This window comes from Hoplias malabaricus, chromosome 5 (assembly GCF_029633855.1).
Source record: "Hoplias malabaricus isolate fHopMal1 chromosome 5, fHopMal1.hap1, whole genome shotgun sequence".
NCBI classification, from domain to species: Eukaryota; Metazoa; Chordata; class Actinopteri; order Characiformes; family Erythrinidae; genus Hoplias; species Hoplias malabaricus.
Window position 1 is genome coordinate 28,436,686 of NC_089804.1, and position 25,165 is coordinate 28,461,850.

The 25,165-nt window shown below is 36.4% G+C and overlaps 1 protein-coding gene across 2 annotated transcripts in view; it reads left to right on the top strand.

Moving 5' to 3' along the window:
* The first annotated feature begins 2,806 nt into the window (after window positions 1-2,806).
* ece1 (endothelin converting enzyme 1) overlaps window positions 2,807-25,165 on the top strand; it is a 40,346-nt gene continuing 17,987 nt past the window's right edge. Inside the window, exons 1-3 of one of the 2 annotated variants that reach the window (XM_066672250.1) lie at window positions 2,807-3,009; window positions 15,493-15,579; window positions 23,406-23,544. In XM_066672250.1, coding sequence (XP_066528347.1) covers window positions 3,007-3,009; window positions 15,493-15,579; window positions 23,406-23,544 — 229 coding nt within the window. In that variant the 5' untranslated portion in view covers window positions 2,807-3,006. Of the gene's footprint in view, window positions 3,010-14,884; window positions 15,580-23,405; window positions 23,545-25,165 lie in introns of those variants that run through there. The other variant, XM_066672249.1, reaches the window with a different exon arrangement.

Sequence of the window (25,165 nt, forward strand, 5' to 3'; positions counted from 1 at the left end):
CTGAATAATACATTTAAGACATCGTGCTAATTTAAATATATATTAGCACATATATATATATATATTATTTTAATATGTTTTGAAAATGTTTTGATTTCTTTTTTGCAAGTTCACTAGCACAGCATTTAACAAATAGGTAATTACTGCTCAAATAATATGTTATTAATTATTTAGTATTAAAGTGTTAACTGATATCACAGGTGTATTTAGTCTATTTTTGTACTGATGTATGTAAAATGATACACTGAAATGGACAAGTGACAACAAGTCTGGGTAAACTATTGTCATAAACTATTGTAAACTATTGTGTCATTGAGAAGCAAATAATTCCAGCAGATGTCACTGTGGACTCAAGAACAACCAGGAAAGCTTCCCATTGAAAAAACAGCAGATCCCAATGTGTGAAATTCAGTTTACACAGCACTGTTAACAGCTGTTCAAAGAGGCAATTTGCAGTCAAATCCGTGTGAAAGCCATTGATTTTAATGACTATACTGAATAAGAATAGGGGGTTACAATTGTCATAATGATCCAATTTAAATTTTAAAAAGGCTGTAATGCATTGGGCAGTTAAAGCAACATTGCATTATGCATACATTGTAGTTCTAACTTTTACAAAGAGACAATACACAATATATCCAAAAGTATACAGGCATGTATTCGAATTTGCAGGGTATAAATCGAGACAATGGTTGTTGTTTTCACAACGTGGCACTACAATATGAATTTGATAATGAAGGTATAAAGCACTATTGCTTTATACACTAAATGTAATTAACACTAAATGTATGCTAAATTAAATCACGGTTATCTAAAACAGAAATACTCCTATATCAGGCTTTAAAGATCCATAACAAAATCTTTCATATTTTTTTTTTCACATTATTTTATTGCTGTAAATGCAAATGGTGTGTTCATTAATCTTATTAGGACAGCTACCCTCTTTTTAAGGGTGGCTCTATTGTTTATTGTATGTTTGCCACTGGGTATGTTGAACACAAAGGTTTGTTGAACACAAATGTTTTCTATGGAAAATGTACCTGTGTAGGTGTGTGCACAGTGAAATATGTGTACAGCACCTGTAGCATAGCGTCCACTATAAGATATTATTAAATATATATATATATATATATATATATATATATATATATATATATATATATATATATATTATACATTATAGAACAATCTATAACGAATAACATAATCTAAAAAGTAATACTACAATACAACATACTATTTTTTTCCTCATTTTTATTAAGGTTGGTAAATTCAATTAAATTTTTTCAATTTCAATTGAGCTATTGGTTGAAAATTGACTTCAATAAACATAAGGAGAAACACGGGAACACACGGCTCTCTCCTCGAAAGTAGCGATACCAGGAATTTTGCCAAGTAAATGCAGGGCCAGTATCGCCGATACCGATACTTTTTAATATTTAAGCTTTATAGATCCAAAGGATCCAAAAGGCCTAGGATAGAATTTCGCCAAACATTGTACGTGACAACAAAATAATTTATTATCACAATCAGCATTTTTGTTTAGAAACAATAGAACAGTAACAAAACAAAGTTTGCCTTAACATTAGGAAAATAAATGTTTTCTGAGGTAGAAACCACTGTACAAAAATAAAATAAAAATTCTCCCCTCACTAGACATCTTTTCTAGTTCTTTCTTTCTTTTTTCAAATAGAATTGTTCTTAATAAAACAATAAAAAATAAGGAATTTTCTTCCTTTCAGTGCATTTCTGTATCACTCAACACAACTTAAAACAAAATCTCCTGAGGTCCCTGATAGCAAGGAGATGGCGGACCACTGTTGGTCCACTGAGGGCAAAAATGGAGGTCCACTAGTGTTTTGCACAGCGTTTTCTGGGTGGACCACTGGTGATTAAACAGAATTTTAGACAAAATGACACATTTTAGCACTTTTCCAGTCACGGTCCAATTTACATTTTTTTTCCTTCATTAGGTTTGTTTTGTTATTCTTTATAAATAAGTTTAGTAAATAATTTTAATCCAGCACAGTGTCAACATTTTCAGCATAATCATTTTATATCAGGCTTATACTCATTATTATATCTCTCATAGTTGTTGGTAATATTTGTATTAGTTTGATTTCCAGAATAAAAGTCTCTGTGAATTTAAAATCTGTTTGAGGAGATAAAAATTAGTAATATCCTGTATCTGAGTGGTCCGATGGTGGTCGACTCAGCGGTCTACAATTAGTGGTGTGCCAGCCTTTTTATGCCAGTGTACCAATATATGCTCGCTGAGTGGGATAGAAAGCTGACCAAACACATTACAACAAACTTAACACACCGCAACAAATACTGAAAACAGTTTCAAACTTATTCTTTTTTCAAGTCGAACAATACAAGAAAATAATACGAAGAATAAGGAATTTCTTTCCTTCAGTGCACTCCTGGCTTTAAACAAAATAAAAACAATAAGTGAAAATAAAATAAAGTATAAATAAATAAATACATTTCCCACATTCTGTTGAGAACAAAGGATTAGAGGTTTTTATTTAACAACAGTACCATGTTCACATTTTTGGGTTTCAGTGCACATCAGTAGCTGTCCTGTCTTGGAAAAAAGCCTCCGGTGAAAAAATACTTCGGTGGTGTCTCTCTCCCTACTGAGACGTATCGACTCGAGGAGAGCGCTGAGTGGGCGGGCCAGGCTGATACCTGCACGGCTGTTTGGCTGGCGCCGCTGAGCCACGTGACGGTGCAACGACAAAAGACGAGAGGGAGGAGGGTGCGCTGCACCGTGCTGTGTGACACAGCGCAGCACTACTCTTACAGAGAGTAGACTTTGGTGAATCCGCGTGCGCAGCAGTCAGTGCGTGCGGGAGAGAGAAAAAAACTTGAGTACCAATCTTTTTACACGAGTATTGCTCAATATCAATACCAGCGTTGGTATCGATATTTGGATCGATCCGCCCACCTCTACTCCAAAGAGTGTCTTCTGCAGAAAGAGGAGTTGAGCTGAATGTCACTATGGTAAATGTCTCTTATACTTACCTGCTTTTGAGTGTGGTACTTTACCCTGACAGTTCTGATCTCTCAGAGTTCAGTTTAATGGAGTTTAATTATTAATGAGTTTTATGTCCTAACTTTGTGTTTAGTTGTGTCCTTGGTCCCTTAATCATTTGTGAAGTAGCTCAGGTTTTCTATACAGATATATAGAGAGAGACCAAGGAATAGTGTTGGGGAAAAAATAGAGAAAGCATAATGTATATAGATGGAATTGAGGGATATTAGATACACAGAGGCAGAGGCTACAGAAAAGAGAGTTGGAGAAATAAGTATGTAATAGAAGGGTCTAAAAGATATGTAAAATATAGAAGAATGACAGAAAGAATGCAACAAAGATACATAGAGAGTAGGAGAGGGAAATGTGAATAAAGAAAAGAAAACAGACTATTGACAGAAAGAGAAACTGTGACTGGGATACAGACTGATAAACAGACATAAACAGTGAGAGACTATGGAAGCAGAGAAAATGTAGACCAAGAAAACACAGAAAAAGCTACAGACACAGAAATATGGACAGAGAAAGAGAAGAGAAAATGATGAGATGTTGCTCTATCCTTGCTAAACAACCTGGTGCTGAGCGATGTAGACCCTTCTAGTAATTGCTTGACATTGCACATTGTGATATTACCATCATGTTTAGATGCCCCAGAGTGTCCCCGTACATTGGTCAAGGTTTATTTATTGATATATAAACTGTATACAAATAAAATGTATGTTTGAGCAATCTATACACATTAAAATATTAGAAATGTATCATTACAAGATGTGCCTACATATATTTGTACACTCTGTCTATATCTCATTCATTTTTATGACTAATATTATACAGCCTGAGGACCTTTTGACCATGTGCTGCTTCTGTATGAACAGGGTTTAATCATTAGCCAGAAGAGAGGGAGAGTTGAGTTAAAAGGCTACAGAGTGAACCACTTTCTGCCTGTAAACACAGCCAGAGGCACTCCTTTGAAATCACTCTGTGAGATAAAAGACAACCCACTTTCTCCACTTCATGTGGGGACACGCTGATTGTAGATTTGAGCTGGAGTTCACGTGCAACTGAAATCCAAGAATTTTGGGATTCAGCAGTGGGTTAACAAGACTGTGATGGCTTTCTGTGTGGTGTGAAATGGATTTAAACTGCCTCATCATCCTCACATAAATGAAAAGCAGGGCAGTGTTTGCATTTTGTTGTTCTGGCATGAAGTCATTTGGATGTGAGGGAGATTTTGTAGCCTCAGAGCCTTTGGCTACTACACGCTCAGAATAACTGTCACCGTGGTGGTACCTTTAGCTGTCACTCTGGAGGTAACCTCAAGGATGCATATTAAATTTTTTATTTAGAGAGCATAACCATGTCATATTCTATACAGACTATAGATTTTTAAAAAGTTTTTATGGAAAAATTCTTATGAAAAAAAAATGACTGGCAATCTGCACACATTTTTTTGTATGAGCTCAATCCCAACCACCATTATATCACAGAAGAACTCCATCTGATTGGCTTTTTACATTGATACAAAGCATGTAATGATTGAAAAAATATATTCAACACTGAACAGTCACTTGATTAGGAACACCAACCTTGTATCTACACTCACTGTCCATTTTATCAGTTCCACTGACCACACAGGAGCACATGTAATTCTACAATCACAGACTGTAGTACACCCCATTCACATAAAGATGAGATGTCCAATTAAAATCGTATCTCTGATTTAGTCCATTTTTAGTTTACTAGTATAATGCTCAGCACTGCCTGACAATGCTGCAGGAAAAAGTGTTCCCATCCATTCTGACTGAATACATTTAGGGTCTGGTCGAGCCTGTAACAAGCCTATAACAAACAACAACATTTCTGGGTTGATAACAATTAAACCACAAGTGATAATACAAATCTGAAGCTTCAATCAATTTCTGAGACAATTCTGGTTTTCTCTGATATACTACATGACCACCTTCCCATTCGAAAAACTTGCCCTTAATCCAATATGGCTGCTCTTAAGATGGCGGCCATATTCCGGACATAGCCTAAAAGATAGGCCCCTCGCCCTGTATTTTGGTGGTACATGTTTTTCTTTGGACAACAATGACATGTTAAAACTTTCCCATGCTGAAAATCTACAATTTTTATAGTTTAAGTTCGACAGCTGTTCTAACTGGGTTAGAATGCATAATACAACAGGGGCATAATCGGTTATTGATAGTCATTAACAAACTGTTAATGACTCACTTTTATGTAAAATCCTCTTATTAGCTTTCATTTTAGGTCACACATATCAGGAATACAAAAGCACCTCAGCCTTGACTCGAGGCCTATGACTCATTCAGGTTAGCAGAGGTCAGTATCCTGCTAATTCTTCTTGTGAATGTACAGTAGGGGATTTGTACCTACTCATGGAAAGCTGTGGCCAAAGATTTGATTTGCAGAACAATATTTAGGGAATGATTAGGTACACCATATTTCACCATGTGTTGAAATGATACAATTTTGACTGAATACGAAGGAGCAGAGTTGCCCTACAGGTAACGTCACTGCCACACAGCTCCATGGTCCTGGGGTCCAGGTTTAGACCCTCTCCTTAGATCACTGGCTGTGAGGAAATTGGTATGTTCCCTCTGGTATGAAGTGTGATATGTGATGTTGGGTGAGTGTGTGTGGGAACTGTGATGAACTGGTGCCCTATCTAGGGTGTGTATCTGCCAACGCCCAATGATACCTGGTGGGCTCTGGACCCACAGCAACTCTGAACAGGCAGGAATGGTTACAGAAGATGAATGAATGAACAAATGAATGCACTGAGTGCCCATATATGTCTAAAAGACTCCACCAGGCATTTCATGGGTATTGTTTCCATGGAAATATATATATATATATATATATATATATAAATAAAATGAAGATTTTATTGTTGAGGAACAAATATAGATATTCATTGTTTCCCCATTATTTGGGTTGTCTTGGAATTCTAATGCTGTACACCATAATCTCCATCATTCATATATTTATGAAAATAAAATAAAGGTAATTAGATAAGATTATTTCAAATCTGCTGTAGAAATGGCAAACAGAACACTTAGGTGGAGTTCCCTTTTAGAGCCCTGCACCATGGGGTCTAATTTGGTCTCAGACAGTCACAGCTTTGACGTTAGAGGATAAATATTCCCCCTTAAGTGCAAACACCCTGAGGAAGTGTGATCTGACGTCAGAGGTTGTGTCCTCAGCTTCTGTCGCTTTCGTTATCGGTGGCCTTTGTTTCGTCACATGTTCCTGAGAGGAAGCTGGCTTTCACAGGGACTTGGAAATTTAAGGGTGTCCGTGTATTTAAACCTATTTAGGCCTATTGTGTGCACATTATGAGGGTTCTTTTGTGGATTTTATGAGTGTGCTGGAACTTTAGGAATTCCTCTGGAATGCTCATACTTACATAATATCTGGAGGTTTCATGGATGACCTGTCATATTGCTTAGGTGAGAAATAGGAGAAAGTTTGTTAATATAAATATTCATACACTATATTCACTATATAAAATGTTTATTAATCACTATTATAATACTGACCTTTGTCTTACTGACATCAATAAAAATGCAGTATGTAAATTAGCTTATAATACATGGTTAAATACTGAGCATTCACACCATCCTTTATGATGCTCTTAATTGTGTCTCAATCAAAAAGATGCAGAAGATGTAAAACAACTCATAGTTTCAGTAAGAACGGAAGGGGTTTAATGGCTGTAAACTGAAAAGGCAGCCAAGTGTAAAATGTTTGTAGTTGTGATGTCACAAAGCCAAGAAATCTATAAAATAATTGGCTTGCCTTTATTTAAATGACCCTCTCACCCCACTCATCACTCAATATAATGCTAGTTAATAAAAGCATCTGTTAGTTAAAACAACAGAATTGGCAACTAGCGTTCTCCTCTAAGGGTGTTGAGCTGTCCAATTTGCAGAAGTGGCCCCTCAAAATGAAGTGTATACTTACTTTATCAAATCTGAGAGGAAGCATGTGCTATTCTCACCTTCCAATCTTGGTGGCAGTGTGTGATTCTGGGAGACCTACCATAGCTAACGAGGGGCAAAACACAGTGAATAAAGGGGTTGTTAAGATTACCAGTACTTGAATGGTTATATTCTAGCAGTTAATAATGATATTAATTCAGGAAACAGTCAGAACGTGTATATGACTATATACTCTGTTATTTCTCCATGCTGGTAAAGAACTTGGCTGAATGTGAAACATTAAATTCAGATCATGGATATGAATACTAATTTCTGATTTTGTTTTTTAAATCACTGGAAATGCATGTGAAACCTGAGAAAGTATCTCTGGCTTGGAACAGATACGGTTGTCATGGCGTGTGTTTATATCTCCCAAACAAGAGGCTTCTGTGCATGAAACTAGGACAAAACCTCCAAGCCACAAACCTCCTGACCTGATTTCAGTGAATAAGAAACTCTGGTTTATTCCCCTCTCTCAGGCACACACACAAACTTGTTTTTATATGATGTGATGACAGAGAGCTCTACATATGTCTGATATTGATTAAATATAAAAGACATGACCACGATTGCATTAATGTTTTTATTTAAAAATCAAAACTTTTTTTCCATGAGATATTTCTGCAAAGGTTAAATATGAGGTCTGTGAAAAATTCCATATGAAAAGACCGGATATTCCCAAATGGTTAGGGTTAGTGAACATGGGATTTCTGACAACCCTCTGAGACATGACAGACCAACAAAACTGATAAACAGTAGTAAATCACACCGCTCCTGCATCAGGTTGAAAAATAATGTATACATTTCTGTTTACTCCACTACTTTGAGAAGAGAGTTTAACACTGTGGGTCAGAAAGAATGTCTAACCATCAAGACAAGAATAAATAAATACATAAATATTTCACTACAACCATGAATGAATGAACATCTTGTAGATTATCAGAAACACCACATGGACATTATAAGGTTAAAAACTTTCACTTGAGGTGGTCTTGAAAATCTTCACACTTTGCTGTTATTATATCATACGTTTGGTTGTTTTTAGTATACTTCATGTTTTAACTTGAGTCTTGTAGTTTTTTTTTTTTTTATCTAGGATGTGTTCGTTCATTAATTTGTCCCACAGTGTTCAAAATACAGTCACAAACGTCAAATTCAGACAGCCAGAATTGTTTTTGCCATATATCTTGTCAGCTTGCCAGGTGGGGCTTTTTAGCAAAGGTGACTGTGTGTAAGTAATTTGGTGTGTTCTCCCTGTGTCTGCGTGGGTTTTTTCCGGGTGCTCCGGTTTCCTCCCACAGTCCAAAAACACACGTTGGTAGGTGGATTGGCAACTCAAAAGTGTCTGTATGTGTGTGTGTGTGTGTGTCTCTGTGTTTGCCCTGTGAAGGGCTGGCGCCACCTCCAGGGTGTATTCCTGCCTTGCCTGCCTGAGATAATGATTCCAGGTAGGCTCTGGACCCACCGCGACCCTGAACTGGATAAGCATTTACAGATAATGAATGAATGAATTAACTTCTAAATATATAATATCAGTGAACAGAGATGAGTTTTTGGGGATTTACTCAGTGATAGATTTTAAATATATACACATCCTGATGCTGAAAATATTGTAATGTTTATTTAACGACATGAAATGTATATTTGGCACAAAGTTATGTATTTAATTTACTGCCATAGTTCTGTAGTGAAAGTACACACACACACACATACACACACACACTCCAGTCATCCTCAGGGAATGTTCTTGTACCGCAGATGATTGGCTGGTTTATAGGATCAGTGACGAATAACTGACGCATGCTTGTGGTTTACTGCCTTGTTGAATGGCAGCATGACCCAGCGCAACAATCCTGAATACTGCATTCTTGCAGTCTTCAGTTAACAAAACCATGTTTCTCAAACAGTTTGGTCAGGACTAAATCAAGGGCAAGGTCCAGGCACAAGATTCTAATTTTTACACTGATGTGAGACCAGTTTTGTTGTCCCACAAATTTTAGCCACAAGTAAAAGTGGTGTTCAACTAAAAATATGGCTTTAACAGAATAGATCAGTGGAAAATCCTATTACCATTATTTCTCCTGTACTCCAAATGAACCTTGTGAAGTGCATTTGCAGATTAGCATGCTAACTAGGTCTACTAGCCCAGGCTAATAATGCAACCAGCTAATTATCTTAGCTAATTTTTTTAGCATGATCTTAGATATCAGAAATACTCACAGAAACACATAGCATGTCATGACAGACTTCTAAAAGTAATCACTGATTTTTGTTAACTTAATCTTCGGGTCTCAATGATCCATACAGACACAGCTGCATCTGCAGGTACTTTGAAGTAAGACAGTGTGCTGGACGCCAAGACAAGCTCGTAGTAAATTATGTGAGATTTGGTTATTGTTCAGAGTTTGCTGCTTTGCTCTAAAGCTAAGGCCTGTGTAGCTAGCATGTTTTTGCAAATGTTATGCCCCCAATTGGTCATCATGCAGTTGCCTCAAAGTGTTCCAAATCATAGCTGCCTTGAGAAAACTTTTTTGTCTTGGCTTTTTGACATTGATATAAGACAAAATTGTCTGATTTCATTAGCTCTCTGCCTTTGAAGAGTAGGTACTATGGGAAAAGATTTTGAGTCTGTTTACAGTGGCTATGGTGTTACTTTTCTGTGTTATTGTTTCTCTGACCTTCATTTACCTTCTTCCTCTGGGGCAGAAGGATGGCACAGACACGCCTTGTCCCCCAAAGCGTCAGACAGGATGCAGCTGGAATGGTGGCAATTCATAATCTCCATCCATAAACACTTGTCTGTGTCCAGTGATGTAAAGGGATCTTTCTGTGAGTGGTTTAAACAATTCAACAAGCTTTAAAGTTGTCAGATGTAATCAAGATAGTGTGAGATACAATTGATTGGTTGTCTTCCTTTCTTTGGTTTGGGGCAGTTTAAATGAGCACAGTGTAACTTTTGGGGATTTGGAGACCTTTGTGTTGGAAATGTGCACTTGTTAGCTATACTTCTCCAAGTGGATGAATCTGATGGGTGCAAGCTCATTGTAAGAGTGTTCTACAAATACTCAGTCAAAAGTTGCCAAAGATATCTTCAGAGGATGTAAGTAAACAACACAGCCTTGCCTTCATCATTATAAAGTTTTCTTCATTATACTTCATTATATCCACGGTGCTTGCACACACAGGAATTTGCACACATATCCAGAGCAGAGGGCAGCCCTAACCATGGCGCCCGGGGAGCAGTTGGGGGTTAGGTGCCTTGTTTAAGGGCACTTTATTCATGACCTGCCGGCTCTGGGGATCGAACCGTCAACCTTGTGGTTACAAGCCCAGTTCTCTAACCACCCCATCTGCCAAGTCAGAAAAGTTCAACTTTTGAAAAACATCCTCATTCTGTCAGTTAAAGAAAAATCATACACAGTGCAGCTTCAAGTGAAACCCAACTCTTAAACTTAATTTGACCACAAAACGTTAGAGGGTGCCCATGAGTGAGTCCTCAGTGAGTGGTGTTAAATGGTGACGAACTGGTCTAGCTTTTCACAAAGGAAGTCCATTATTTTAGATGAATGTATTACATTAAATAATGAAAGTACATTTAAATGACCTTTTGGGCTTAAGTTGTTAAAGTGTTTGATTAGTGAGCTTGGTTTGTTCAAAGCACTATAGAAGTATAGAAGAAGACATACTACATTAGTGTTGAAATAGGTTTTGCTGCTCTGTTAATTCACATTTTACTTGATCAGCTAAATCCTGACACCCATCTTGAAAAGATTTTCAAGAGCTCTGTGCCACGAATCTCAGACTGGCTGATATTTCAGCCCATTAAAATGTGTTTACTACAAAAATTGTGGTGATGCTAAAATATGATACATTATGCAGTCCTACCAACAACGCAGGGCTTTCTTGGGGTATGATTGTCACTTTGAGCAGCGACACACACGTCCACATCTGTTGTGCTGAGGGAGCCATGCCAGGAAAATGTCCAAATATGAGCCCCGGTGCCAGCAGGTTTTGTGCCAGCAAATACCAAAATTCAGCGTACTCATAGAATATGAAGGATGACAAGCCTGCGAGTAAATACGTGACAGGTCAGTTGGAACGGGAGAACAACTCCATCTGCTCATTAACGTTTGTATGATCCAGTTATAAGAATGAACAGAGGATGAAAGAAATCATTTGTAGACATCACTGTATTCTTTGAAATGTGCATCATTTATTTTAAGGGGGACATATTATACACATTTTTTCTACAAGTTAACACAGTTCTCTGGAGCCGTAATAAAATGACTGGCATGCTTTGGTCAAAATACCACAAGGATCAAATAACACAGCACTTTTCTTACCGTGGCTAAACAGTGATGTTCAGAATGATTGGTTTCAGCCTCTTGATATTTAGTCTCTGTTTACTCCAAGTGTGGATTGCCCCGGAGTGGAGCAGAAATGCTGGTTTTTAGTAATTTCTGCTTTGTTCTCTTTATTCTACAAATTCATTTTGACCATTTTTATCAAACACATATTCATCAATGCTTGTTTAGTTTGTTTGCTCAGTTTAACAATGTTTGCACTTTCACATAAATGTGGGTCCAACACTGTGATTGAAGTGACTCAGATAAGGAGACAATTCTGAGCAGCCTGATATCTACGTAAGATGCAGCACAACAAAGAATGACTTGTTTAGTCCCATGTTTTGAGATTTAAGGCTGGTTTATTGTTAACACAGATGCATCAAGGGATATGGCCAAAATGGCCAAAGATATTCCAGAGGCAAAATGAAACAATGTAAAGTGCAGTTGTTTACAAGCAAATTATCAATTTACTTCCATCTTCTTGATGCATGATATTTGTATTTGCAACAATCCATGTTTTTTCACTACACAACCCAGTTTGCACTGTGCAAATCTGACAACTATAAAGACAATAAAGAATTCTTGCAGGTATTGCTACATACAAGTTATATCTAGTGTCTTATCAGTAGAGTTTGCTGTCTGTGTTCCTTCAGCACGTGCAAGCTATCGTTACAAACTTTAAAAACTGCTTTTTGGTGTCAAAGTGTTTGTAGTTTCTCCTGGCATGTTCAAGATACATTATGAATAATAGGATTCCCTAGTTTTAAATCAGAAACTCTGGCTCCTATGTCTACTGCAGCACTACTGGATGATATTAACAGCCATATTCACAGGTGTATCTTGCATTTTTCCACTGGGTGCAAATGTCCGTTTAAGTAATAAAAAGAAAGAAAGAAACATGCAGAAGATAGCAGTCCTTAATTAGGCTATTTGGTGATACCACCCTCTGCATCCTACATCCCCTGAATTGGAATCTGGAATTTGTCTGGCTTGTCTTAATATATTTCTTTCCAAATACCACGAAATAAGCTCATAATTTACCGTTCCACAAAAAGCCACAGAGAGTCGTGTCTCCCACAGAGTTGGAAAAAGAAGTCAGCTTTTTCTGTCATTACTTCTCTTTCACACTATCTCCTCCCATCCACACACACACACACGAGATGATTTAGCCTTGTTCTTTTCAGGTCGTGAGAAGTTGGTTTGGGCACAGTTATAGCAGAATAAACTAAATGCTTATCAATGCAGGGCCTGGGTGTGGGTTCTTTCTGGATTGAGTTTGTGGAAGAAAAGATAACAGCGCCTTAGGCCAGGAGGCTTTGACTGGCAGCTCTCTCCTTCATGCCTATTCAGAATTGTTTGTCTGAAGGGAACTGGAACTAAGTACTGCACAGACTGCAGAGTTTTGGCCACTAATAGACACATAAGAAGAAAACTGTAGAGCTATGGAATTATAACCAGAATAGCTATGCACATTTTCACAATCAACACCCCTAACCCCCCTAAAGTCATGTTGGGTGTCAACATATCAGTGCTGTCAAATCAAAAACACGCATCTATATTTTTGTCCATTTTTATTTTACTATATCATTAGAACACAGCTGTCCTTCACACTGTGTGAAAATTTCATGATGAATGGACCAATAGAAATAATTCATTGATTAAATTGAGAAAAAAATCTGAATAATTCTGAGATAAAAGTTGGAATTATTCTGAGATTAAAGTCAGAAAAATTTAAAATAAAAGTCTGAATAATTCAGAGAAAATTTCAGAATATTCAGAAAAACACTGTTTGAATTATTATCTATTATAATATTCAGACAGACAGACTCCCAGTCTGTGTGCCATAAAGTATGTTGTGAAAGAAAGTAAAGTGCAATGAAAATATTTATTTATTACATGCTTTCACCCACATGACATGAAAACTAAACCCATCAGTGCAACCACTGTCTCTGACACATATGGATTAATTTATTGTAGAAGTCAATTAAGCTGTGATGGAGCCTCATGAGCATGCCGAAGCTCCACTCCCTCTGGATCTATCATTTTCATCATCATTCTAATTGTATCCTATAATGCCTTCTTCTGAATAAACAGATTATTGCACTGATTCAGTGTTCAGATAATAAAAACAATCTGGTCCTGATGTGCCAGAGGACTTTACTCCTGAATTCTGCGTTTTTCAGTTACACTGCAAAGAGTTGTATGTGCCAAAACTGCCATTATACCTTTATTCCTTCCTTTATTAGGTACATTAGCCTCAATGCTCCAAAACAAAACTAAAGAAATAAACTAAAGACACTGTACACGCCTTGGTTGATTTAAACATAGGGGAAATATGTCAATTTCCCAACATACCCAGAGCACATGCCCATCTTGAACCTTTGTTCAACCAATGTGGGTCCTGTTAAGGTGTGCTGGGTGGGGTACAATCAGAAAATACATTCTTGTGTGCTCAGTTAACATCTAGATTTTAATTTGTATGTAACACAAAGGTAAGAAATTTTAATTGGATGTGCAAGATGTTTTAAAGTATTTTTATAGGATCAGTGTTTTTATTAGTAATACTAGTAAGAGAACAACTTTATCTTCAGGTTTATTTTTTTTATTATTCATATACATTGATTGAAACTGCTCCTTGTATACCACCCCAACCACCCAAATACTGTGGCAAACATTAAGAAACTGACAGACAGACAATAGGAGTGGGAGTCAGATAAACTATATAAAACAACACAATGGAACATGTACAGGGCATACAGAAAAAAAGGAATGGGCAAAACAGGGAAAGGAAAAAATGTGCATGTTTTTCTGTTGGGAGAATGAACATGAGACTAAGATCAGTGATGAAGGAAGAAGATAATATAAGACGTTAGTGTGTGCCTGTGCCTGTGAGTGTGTGCACCCCCGCCCACCCACCCTCACTTGCATCAATCTCCACCACCCATTCCGCCAACCCCATCCACCTCACAGGCTCACCCTACAGCCTTACAATCACAGTTAAACGCAAACCATTTAATTCTCTGCACACTCTGCCAGTCAGCACAACTGGCCCTGCCGCCAAACGTTCATTTTGACACCCCTGACCTGTGATACACATTTTTCAATATTTCTTTTGACATTAGGCTTTGACTTAGTGTGGGCTGTGTAAGTCTAGAACACAAAATATCAAGCACAAGCATTCAGATATGTGTAATAAGCTTTTAAAGTGAAGGGCAAGCCACTATCAGATGGTTTAAATGCCTTGAGTGTGCACAGGAATCGCTGGCTGTCAAAACTATCGGGTGACAATGTTGACCCCCGCTAAAGTGGAAAACACTTAGTGGGTGTGACCACGTGCAGAAAACTCCGCCCACTGCCCTAAAGATGCCAATGGAAGGAAGAGGTGGTGGGCGTGGCCCAAAGTCTAAACGTTTCCTCCCTGTTCTAAATGAAACCACACTGGAATGCATACTCTCTCTCTCTCTCACACACACACATAACAGAACACTAGTTGATCAAGTCTCTCCTTCCTGTTTTTTCGTGAGTGCGTTGGCTTGCTAAGAGAGAGTTGAAGCTCAAATCTAAAGGGAGTTAAAACCAGAAGCTAACTGAAGGAGTTAAAGCAAGACGTTACAATAAGGACCAAAGACAAGAAGCTAAAAGAAGGACCTTAAACGAGAAGCTCATATATATATACAAGGACTGATAGCAAGAAGCTAAAATATAGACCTGAAAAAAGGAGTTAAAACACAGGGCTAAAACAAGAAGCTAAAGCAAGACAAAACATTGGAGTGGTATCTCTCTTAGCACATGTCCACCACCTATGACTGTGCTTTAACCCCCTAAGAGGAGCTGACAGACACTTTTTAGTGGGCTTTAGGAGGTGGGGGAGGTGAAGGAAAAGCCACACACACACTGTCCGGTGTTTCCTCTGGTCTTCTGGAACTGATATGACACACATGGATTCGGTCTAATGTACCATATTAGACGGCTTTGTTGTTATTAGGATTTTCTAACAGACTGCTGAAATCTACCCAACCTTCCACACACTCTCGGACTGAAGACGGTGCTTGCTTTGGGTATGGAAGCTCTGAGAGAATCTTTTCTCCATTTAACCTTTCAGATGTCGTCCTACAAACGAGCCACATTAGACGAAGAGGACCTGATTGACGCCAACTCAGATGGAGTGTATCATGCCTCAACTGTGCAGGTAAGCTTTTATGTTTTCTAGCACTGATGCTAAAATATGACCGTTACCGCAAATTATAAGATGAATTGTAATTTTAAAACTGAGGGTGAGTAGTTTTCCCCACATTCAGATCACACTGAAGTACTGTAGCAGACTTAAGTGTCTTATGTGCTTTTCTACACTTTAAAATATAATCCTAGTCCAACATAAAATAATAAATGACAGCTTTTCAAAGCAATATATTGCTATCAGCCACATAGCATAATGAAGTTAAACACCAAAAAACAAGTAACTCATGCCTATTTACTAAAAGGTACAGAGCATTTATCTTAAAATATATATACATCAAAATTTAATCAATAAATCATTATCATTCAGCTAGAGTTTTAGTTACATTTTGGCAAATTTCTGTGATGTCACAGAGGGTGGGGTGGGGGTAAATTTATTTACACTTTCTTCCTTCTTCACACTCTATTGATAACAAAGTCTTATAACTGTACAAAGGACTAAGTTTTTCTTCTTTTTTCATATGTAATTTTTAAACACAATTTTAAAAACATTTTAATACACACTAAATTTGAGACAGATTTTAAACATTGTTTGCGCTACAGTGAAACCCTGCAGAGGTCCAGGTCATTAACAACCAAATGGTGAGCACATTTAACTAAAGCATATTGTTCAGTGGCATTACTGTCTTAATGTATTTTTCATGTTTATTATTCTACCGAGTTAGTTTTGCTTCGAAATGTTTGACCTCTAGTCTATAGTGTGAATCTAATCCCATAAGATTTAAGCAGTGGGTTGATGGCTCTGAAGATAAATTGTTGGTACCATGGAGACACATACACGCACACACACGTATGTAAATGATATTTCCTGATGGCTTCACAGTTTGCTTTGGGTAAGAAGTGAGAGATAATGTTTTTTCATACTTCCTCTTGTAGTTTTTTCATGACATAAAACACCTATATTCTAAGGGATATATATATATATATATATATATATATATATATATATATATATATATATATATATATATATATATATATATATAAAATAAAGCACTTCAGTAACAAAGCCCTATTGTAGTTTGGCATAAAAGGAAGTCAGTGTTTACTCTGTTCTTTATTGCACATGTGGGACTTAATCATCTTTGACCTAATCTGTTAAAAAATTGTTTTTTACTTATGCATTATTAGTGTACTGGTTAATGAGAGTAAAATTAGTAAATCATTAGTTAATGATTGCATACTTTTAATGGAATCTTGAAATATGTTGTAATTGTGCTTTACTACTTAAATGAGTAATTAAATGAATACTAGGGTTCTGCTAATCAGGGAATTACCTGAACATCAGAGGATGCATTACATAAACATATATAAAATATACAATCTTAAAAGAAATCCATCTAACATTCTAACAAACATCCATCATTCTAACAAACCCAATTCCAATGAAGTTGGGACGTTCTGTAAAACATACATAAAAACAGAATACAATGTTTTACAAATCCTTTTTAACTTATATACAGTTGAATACACTACAAAGGCAAGATATTTAATGTTCAAACGGATAAATTGTATATTTTTTTTTTTTTGCAAATATTCACAAATATTCAAAATTTGAGGCTTAGAACACGTTCAAAAAAGTTGGGACAGGGGCATGTTTACCACTGTGTTACATCATCTTTCCTTTTAACACTCAATAATCGTTTGGGAACTCATTCATTCATTATCTGTAACCACTTATCCAATTCAGGGTTGTGGTGGGTCCAGAGCCTACCTGGAATCATTGGGCGCAAGACAGGAATACACCCTTCACAGGGCAACACACACACACACACACATTCACTCACACCTGCGGACACTTTTGAGTCGCCAATCCACCTGCAACGTGTGTTTTTGGACTGTGGGAGGAAACCGGAGCACCCGGAGGAAACCCACGTGGACACAGGGAGAACACACCAACTCCTCACAGACAGTCACCCGGAGCGGGAATCGAACCCACAACCAGGTCCCTGGAGCTGTGTGACTGCGACACTACCTGCTGCGCCACCGTGCCGCCTGCGTTTGGGAACTGAGGACACTAATTGTTGAAACTTCGTAGGTGGAATTCTTTCCCATTCTTGCTTGATGTACAACTTCGGCTGCTCAACAGTCGGGGGTCTCCGTTGTTGTATTTTGAGCTTAATCATGCGCCACACATTTTCAATGAGAGACAGGTCTAGTGCCCTCACTCTTTTACTATGAAGCCACGCTGTTGTAACACGTTAACAGGTGCAGATTGTGGCTTGGCATTGTCTTGCTGAATTGTCTAATGGTGCCTTCACCGATTTGCAACTTACCCATGCTATGGAGACTAACACATCCCCATACCATCAGAGATGTTGACTTTTGAACTTTGCACTGATAACAATCCGGACCATCCTTTTCCTCTTTGGCCCGGAGTACACGCCGTCCATGAGTTCCAAAAACAATTTGAAATGTGGACTCGTCAGACCACAGGACACTTTTCCACTTTGCGTCAGTCCATCGCAGATGAGCTTGGGCTGATATGTGGTTTTCAATTTGCATGGTAGAGGTTTAGCTTGCACTTGTAGATGGAGTGAAGAACTTTGTTCACTGACAATGTTTTTCTGAAATGTTCCTGAGCCCATGTGGTAATATCCATTACAGAATGATGTCAGTTTTTAGTGCAGTGCCGCCTGAGGTATCGAAGGTAACGGGCACTTAATGTTGGTTTTTGGCCTTGCTGTTTTCTTGCAGAGATTTCTCCAGATTTTCTGAATCTTTTGATGATATTATGGACTGTAGATGACTGAATCCCTAGCTTCCTTGTAATTGTACATTTGAGAAACGTTGTTCTTAAACTGTTGGATGATTTGCTTACGCAGTTGTTCACAAAGTGGTGAACCTCGCCCTATCCTTGCTTGTGAACGACTGAGCCCTTTGGAAATGCTCCCTTTACACCCAATCACTCACCTGTTTCCAATTAACCTGTTCACCTGGGGAAAGTTCCAAACAGGAGTTTTTTGAGCGTTCCTCAACTTTCCCAGTCTTTTGTTGCCCCTTTCTCAACTCTTTTGGAACATGTTGCAGGCCTCAAATTCATAATGAGTGAATATTCACAAAAAAAAAATAAAATAAAAACAATAAAATTTATCCGTTTGAACATTAAATATTTTGTCTTTGTAGTGTATTCAATTGAATATAGATTGATAAGGATTTGCAAATCTTTGCATATTCTGTTTTTATTCATGTTTTACATGTCCAAACTTCATTGGATTTGGGGTTGTAAATCATGGGCATTAAGTGGCTTGATCTGTTTGGATCCTCTTGTAACATAGCTGTGAGAATCTCTGAAAGGCATTCAGCCAAAAAAGCATTAGTGAGGTCGGGTATTGATATCGGATGGTAAGTTCTGGGTCATAGATTCCCATCCTGAATGTATTGAATGCAGCATCAATCCGATGCCCAATAGAGTGGAGATTTATACTCCTCTACTCCACACTAGGCATTGAGCATTGTGACCTCAAGCTGTTTCCAGAGTGTCTAATACTTTTGGAATTGATTTTCCATGGAGATTGTACTTGATTCTGTCCTGGACCTAATAGAACACTCAGGTATGTTTCTCTTGGATAGTTTAACATTCCAGTCAAAACTGAAGAAGCAGACTGAGCAAATGGAGCTAAGTTATATATTTAGCTTACTGTTCTTCACTAACAAATGGCAACATACATGTAAAGATATATATTTTTATTTTTAGAAATTAAGTGTTTGTCTTTGTTTATTCATGATATTTCATATCATTGGATAGGTAATTCATATTGACCCTTATAGATCAGGGTTAACTTTACTGTCAGGGTATTCTTTACATAAAAAATTTGAAGTATTCGTTGTATAATGTCACAGCGGTACCATGGCTCAACACTTTGTCACTCATGATAAATAACATATAAATTTACATATAATATTTAGTTTATTTAAATGTAAATGTGTGAATGAATAATGTGTTGTTTTTTTTTTGGAGTTTTTATCGCAGGTTGAGTGTTGAGTGCAAACATCTGTGGCTTTCATTTCCATTGTTGAAAACCAGAGCTTGAACTTCATTATCCCTGTAGCCATTCTTTGTGCTACTAAATGTCCTGATTATTTATTATTATTTTTAATTATTATTTAATTATTATTAATATTATTATTGAAACCTCTTTGCATTTTCATTTCTTATTCTACAGAAATAAACCCCAATATCTAGCAGCCACTGAAACTTACATACACCTGCTTGGGCTGCCATTTATAATGACTTCTTCAACTTTACAGGCTTACAGGGGCTAATCAGAGGAAATGGACATAAACCATGCATTATTAAAGTTAGAAGTAATTCATGTGAATTTGCTCACAGTGCTCTAAAAAAAACAGACCAGCTCATTACAAGCATAAGTCCTTAAGCCTTCTTAAATTATTATTATATAAATCTGATACTTACACTCATACTAAGGCTACTCTCCCACAGTCTGTGATTTTACTGCATCTTCATTTTCTTTTCTTTTTTTTGCCTTTAAAAAACAGCAAAAACATTTAGGAATAAAACCCAAACTTTTTTTCTGTGCAACTTGCATCAGACATTGAATCAGCTTGCTTTCTTCTCCCTAAATGAACCAATTTATGCAACTTAGAGTGAGTCACAAACATGGGACAGCCATTGTTTAAAACAGGTTTAGTATAGAATATAATACTTGCTCATTAGCTGTCAGTATGACGGCTGTTTTCTAATAATAATAATAAGAAGAAGAAGAAATATCACTTGAGAAAATGGCTGATTGCTCTTTAATTACTTGTCATTCATAGCTCATTGAACTAAGCAGAAAGATGCAGACTCTTAATCATTAAACCATGCCTTGTGTGTCCATGCCATTCATTATTAAATTAGCTATGTCATTATACCACTATATAAAAATACACATATTAAAATTGCTTCTACACTCTCAGAAGGACTGTCGTTGTGGTGAAACGTTTTGGTGGTATTCACAAGGGTACATATTTAGTTTTGTTTAGGGAACATAATTGTAGCATATTCTACTTCTAGATTTCTAAGTTGTGTTGATTTCATGCACCCCATTTAATCTCCAGGACTTGTACTGTGTTGTGTTATTTTGCACATTTCTATCATAAAATCTTACAAATATTCACCTCTCCTTGTGGAGAAAAGAATGCAATGTACATTTAGGGACTACAACTGGATTTTCAAACTGGTGTACCTTTTAAATTTACATTTACACTGTTTGTACGTTTAATAAACAATAATTTACCTCCACCGTACCTTTCTTTCCTGAGAGCATAAAGAAATGTTTAGCTAGTAAATAATAGGAAGCAGTGTCTCGTAAACAAACAGAGTTGAGTTTCGTTCTCCCTGCAGCATTGTTATGTGGAGCTGTAATTGAAGGTCATGTTAATCTAAGCCGTGTAATGGTTAACCCTGCTGTTCTACTCATAACAAAAACGAAATCCCCAAAGAACAGATAGTGATCCCACCATGTGAGTCATGTTCAATAGATGTTTTTATGTTGAGGAACATGAGACTATTTTCCAATGGCACGCAAGCAATTGTTATAGCATATAGGTTGACAGCAATCCCTAAAATCATAGAAGTCTGGGGTTACGTTCACAGTTTGGGAGTATCACCACACTATACAAATATGAGATTTTGGGTAAGAATCCTAACACTACTTTAGCTTTTTTTATGAGCATGTTTGCTTTGAAACTGCAATGTTTCGAACAGGGGCTTTTTAGAAAAATAAGGGTTCTTACATCATTTCTTACATCTACAGGGTGGGGACTCCAACTGCAGATGTGTGGCAGAGGGGTAAGTGGAGGTATAGGTGGGGACTAACTGCATATTCATATGCTGCATTCAAGTGCAAGTCGGGTGATGAATTCCTCCAAGGTGCAAAATGTTCCCCCGACTTGGTCAGGTTCATGTGGTGTTTGTGGTCCCAAGATATCATGTTGATTTTAGCCTTTCTATGGGTGTTTTTGAACATAGATGTTTAAAAATGACATTACTCTTACAGTTCTTACAAATTGTATGTAACTATTTGATGCTTTACTGCCGAAGGACTGTTCTGGAATGTCAAAAATAGTGTTTAAGTCACAACTAGGGAAGTTCCTGCTACATTAAAAATTTCGATGTGCCCGACTTCTGAGGGTGTTAATGTGGTGTCTCCTGGTGGGAAACTCGTGTTTCTGATAAAATCAACACCACTTAAATGCAGCAGTAGATTTGTACATATGGATGTAGGTGTAGAGTTGTATCAAAGCCACATTTAATTTATTAAGGGATTGTTTTTTCTTAGAAACAACTTCTAAATATGTCATTATAATGTACAGAAATAAATTATTAGTTTTTTAAACAGATAAACAGATGGGACTTTTAATTTTCTGAGTTCTCTTGATAACAGTATCTACCAAATGCCATGAATGTAAATGTGAACAAAAAGTTATCATCAGTATGTAGGCCACATATGGTGCAGTGTTAAATATGTTCTTTACTCAAGTGTCTTAGCAAGCTAGTTAGGGAAAATATCATATTTACATCAATTTGACTAAAGTACATATGAAGTACAGTTTGTATTTTTTTCTAAATGAATACAGCCAAGACATGTTTAGTGTCTGAAGTCTGGGTCTTTCATTTTACATTGAACCTATGGCTATGAGGCTAACGTAACCAACAAACAAGTGATGTTTATTGCTTGTTAGCTACCAGTGCTAATTAGCATGCTTAAATCAGCACATATTAGTCCAAACTGAGTTGAAGTGCTAAGTAATCTCAAATAGATTTGATCGTGTGGATTTTGAAAGTATGTCAATTATTGTACATATCTATACAATTGGACAAATGTACTCAGCAAAAGCTAAAACAGTAACCTAGTAAATTCTTCAGAAGTCTTCAGGATAAAGCTACAGAAGCAAGATTTTTTTGTTGTTTTTTTTTTTTTTACAGTAAACGTTATGGATAATTGAATGTTGGTGGGTTTAGCTTTTGTTGTTGTTGTTGTTTGCTTTAATTTGTTGTTTGTTTGAAATATAGTACTCATTTTCATATAGTCTACAGGCATTGTAAAGTAGTAAATTACCTAGGGGTTGTAGAAAACCACAAAGATAATCGGTGACTCATGCAGATTGAGTGGTTGGTACAATTCTATTATTTATCATGTAGGACACATCCGTGTAAACCCTGCCCTCACTGTCTCATGTGGGTTCATGTAAGTAACAAAATCCCACCTGCATTATATCAGCATATAATTCATATTAGGCATAGTATCCAGGGGTGAAAAGGTCTGTATTATGTATCAGTTTTACTAAGCTTTGAACACAAAGCTCCTTCACACAAGAATAAGCTCTATTGTACAGCTCCCTATTAGGTCATCCACCAAATATGTAAATATTTTGTAGTGTGATTTTCCACCAATTCAAAGTTACTTCTTTACAGTAAACAAATTTTGTTCCCATCAAAATAGAGGGCCAAATGCTGAAGCAGTACACACATGTACATTGAATTTTGTATCATACACATTATATCTTATTTTATAGGATTTATTTTGATAGACTGGGACTTGGACTTAATGATTGTTACAAATAAATATTTATATATATTAATAATATTTGTATGGGACCAATTTATATCACATAGAAATGTGTATATTTAATACAGGTATTATTAGATATTTATTAAATGTTCAGTTGTATGCAAGTTTGAACAGACATTTATTGGAAGTGAAAAAAAGGCCATATTTTATGTGATATTATTTAACCATATTTTAAGTGTGTGTTTGTGTGTGTGTGTCTCAGATTATGCAGCAGCATGGTCCTGGTCCCCGGTGCTGGACTAAGCGAAGCCTTGCTGAAAGGAAGCTGATGCTGGTGGTGTGTGTTCTCTCTCTGGCTTTGTTCATCTGTATCCTCACACTGGGCCTGCACTATAATGAGAGTAAGTGTCCTCTCATAATCCCAGCCTTTAAATCCATTCTAGATACAGAATGTTGATAAATAATCCTGTGAACCTGATGAGAAATACACATGGAAATGATTTACGTAAGATTGCCTCATTGTTGTTTTTAAATGTTTTTATAAAATTGACTGATATTGTTGTGTGAATAATAAAAACAGGTTTACCAGAAAGCATAGTGATCTTCTGTATAACTCATTAATTATAATTAATAATTAATATGAAAAACATGTTGACTACTGTGTTTCAGAACAGTAGAATGCATTTAAGGCTGAAGAAGTAACCTGATATTCTAACACTATAAAGTTTATGAATATCATGCATTCATTCACTGTAATAGTAAAAAATGTAATGATCGAGAGAAGTATAAAAAATATATATATATTTAAAAACATTTTTTAGCCACAAATAAATGTGTGTAAATACAGTACTGTGCAGAAGTCTTAGGCACATAAGATAATTATATATATTTAAACAAATGCCTTCTCAGTAAGCGTGGTGCTTGTATAAAGTTATATATAATCACAGTAAATACCAATAAATAATAAAATAAAACAAATAAGAAATATAATATAATGTTTTTTATAAAGTAGCAGGTGTGAGTGAGTTTGAAGGTCAATGTTTTGTTAAGAATCTCCTTGATTGCATGAATTTGTTAAATCAACAAATCGTTATTTATTAACTGGTAAAACTAGGTATTGAATGATAACCTCAGATAATACGGACTCCACAAGGAGAGATTTGGAAAAATTAAACCAACACATTCACACACAGAATATCACACTTACTGAAATAATGTTATTTGGTTTTATTCTAATGTTGGACTTTATTTGTTGTTTGTTAGTTTTTTAGCAAATAAACACTTACTGCTCAGGTTAATAGCTTTTTAAATCTTATAATCTCTGATAACTAATACTTTAGCACAGTACTGTGTGTTACTTCATTTTGTAGTCTTTTATATTGTTGATAATTTAATTCTCTCTGTCCTTGATAAGGTCTGTAAAGATAGTGTTTTTATACATTTATTTAGCCATATTATTTAATTTAATATTTTTTTCTATTAAATTTAGGCCTAAACTTGGCATGAAATATTCTATTCCATTATGTCTCTATTCAATTTTTTGTTTTTTCTTATTGTGAAATGTGAAAAAAAGTAGCAAAATGTTCAAATTCGTGCAATAACTCATATCTGAGATATCTCCATCCAGTGCAAGTGTTAATGACCAAGTATTATTATTACCCAATGGTAAAGTTTTGAATGGCTATTATCTTAGTAAGTATGTTCTGTAATAATGTGAGACAAACAAATATTTGTTCAAGGTAGTTTCTCCTGTCGTGCTTGGAGCATTTTTTTTTTTTACAAAGCTTTGTATAGAATCTGGCACACAAAACGGATATTACCCTTTATGCTCACTTGTTTTCCAAGGCCTAGAAAGTTAGTTTTCCTCTATCAGAGAGGAAAGTTAATGCTACTTCCTTCTATTCAACCTCCCACATTATGCCTCATATGACAAATCACAAAACAGGCTAAAAAATGTGCCCATACCAGACTGTTTACCCATCCTTTCCTTCACCAAAGTTTTTTTTGTCAAGTGTCCAAGCA